This window comes from Octopus bimaculoides, chromosome 12 (genome assembly GCF_001194135.2).
Source record: "Octopus bimaculoides isolate UCB-OBI-ISO-001 chromosome 12, ASM119413v2, whole genome shotgun sequence".
Classification (NCBI taxonomy): domain Eukaryota; kingdom Metazoa; phylum Mollusca; class Cephalopoda; order Octopoda; family Octopodidae; genus Octopus; species Octopus bimaculoides.
Window position 1 is genome coordinate 61,535,951 of NC_068992.1, and position 1,904 is coordinate 61,537,854.

At 29.2% G+C, this 1,904-nt stretch overlaps 1 protein-coding gene across 3 annotated transcripts in view; it reads left to right on the forward strand.

Annotated features, from left to right (window-relative positions):
- Window positions 1–1,904, forward strand: part of LOC106873229 (uncharacterized) — a 64,430-nt gene that overhangs the window by 61,569 nt on the left and 957 nt on the right. Inside the window, exon 12 of one of the 3 annotated variants that reach the window (XM_052972213.1) lies at window positions 1,111–1,890. The exons of the other annotated variants lie outside the window; for them this stretch is intronic. Coding sequence (XP_052828173.1) covers window positions 1,111–1,159 — 49 coding nt within the window. The 3' untranslated portion in view covers window positions 1,160–1,890. Of the gene's footprint in view, window positions 1–1,110; window positions 1,891–1,904 lie in introns of those variants that run through there. 3 annotated transcript variants of the gene reach the window in all.

Sequence of the window (1,904 nt, forward strand, 5' to 3'; positions counted from 1 at the left end):
CAATGTAATCAGAAAAGATAGGCATATTGGCAATAATTCCGCTCTTCGGAGATGAATGGAGTTATTATATACGTGTTAAAATTTCCACAAACGAAAAATATGAATTTTCCAAATTATAGGAGGGATTACTTTTACAAACTCTTAAAGGACAGTATACATTTTAATATTTTAATTAATATCATCTTATTATATATACCATTCGTTTTTAACACGTATATAATAACTCCATTCATCTCCGAAGAGCGGAATTATTGCCAATATGCCTATCTTTTCTGATTACATTGTGGTTGCAATAATGTCTGTGAAACGATCGTCAGATGCTTTTTAGTTTTTTAATTCTTACACTTTCATAATATTTATACTCAATTACACATACATTTTTATATGCATTTATATACACATGTATTTTTATGTACATTTATATTTTTTACATATATTTATATTTTGTACATCTTAAATTTTAATTTAATTATAATTCAAAATATTACCGTGTCACATTAAACATATATTTTTCGAAATTTGAATATTGATTTCCTGTGAATATTATTAATAATTTTATAAATTTATGAATGATATAAAAACATATATAAAAACATATATATATATATATATATATATATATATATACAGTCGACCATGTGATTTCAATTTGCATTGGGTCTCCTTGGTGGTGGGTACTTGTTGCCACTGAGGAGATCCAAGGCAGATTGAAACCACATGATCGACTATCATAATATTCTGTCCTTTAAAATATATTAAGAATATATAAATTTTGTGCATTTTCCTTCTTTTGTTCTATATTTTTTCAGTACAACTCACCACATGGGGAAAATCTCTTCAACGAAATTCTTTACTATATGTATGTATATGTGTGTGTGTGTGTGTGTGTGTGTGTGTGTGAGTGCATGCGTGTGTGTGTATGTACTATGTATGTATGAATGTATGTATGTATGTATTCTGTATTCTTTTATTCTTCTGCATGTTTCAGTCACCATTTAACTGTGGCCATACTGGAGCACTGCCTTGAAGAGTTTTTAGTCAAATGAATCAACCCCAGTGCTTATTTCATTTTTAAAGCTGGGTACTTATTTTATCGGTCTCTTTTTGCAGAACCTCTAAGTTAGGGAATGTAAACACACCAATACCAGTTGTCAAGTGATAATGGGAGGACAAACACAGACATGAAGACACACATAGAGTGACAGAGACAGACAGAAAAAGGGAAAATGTTCCTTGCATTTGAGAACTATGGAAATATTTTAAAAAAGAATTTCATTTAATTTTTCCACAATTTAATTGCTTTTCATGAAAAAGTCACCAAGACTGAAACTGGTACTACAATGTTCTTCATGCTAAAATTATTTTAGCATTTTCTACCTTGTCTTATTTTCCTTACACATATTGACTTGTGTGTTCCTTTTCAACTTTCTACATATATATGATGGACTGTTTCCATCTACCATATCCACTTGCAAGGCTTTGGTTGGCCTGAGACTATAGTAGCACATCACAAAGAAGCTTATCGTGTTTGTGTATGCATATGTGTTTGTATACTTCATTTTGTTTTTGTTTATATTTTAAGAGTTGAAGTACGTAACTAGAAAGGAAGGATTAAATAAAAATGAATTTAAAAAAAAAAACTTTGAACTTTGTTATGGGATAACTTAAATGTTTTGCACCATATATTGGCATATTTCTGGATTATTATTATTATTTCATTACTATAGTTCTAAGGCTAACTCTGAATGTCTCTATTAAAAATATATACATAAATATTTGTAGGTATATATATATATATATATATATATGTATATATATTACAGAGATGTACTTGCATAGCAAGTGACCTGATCTGAGATCGTGTGCTGGAACGAAAACAATTGCAGCGTGGAAGGTGTTTATAA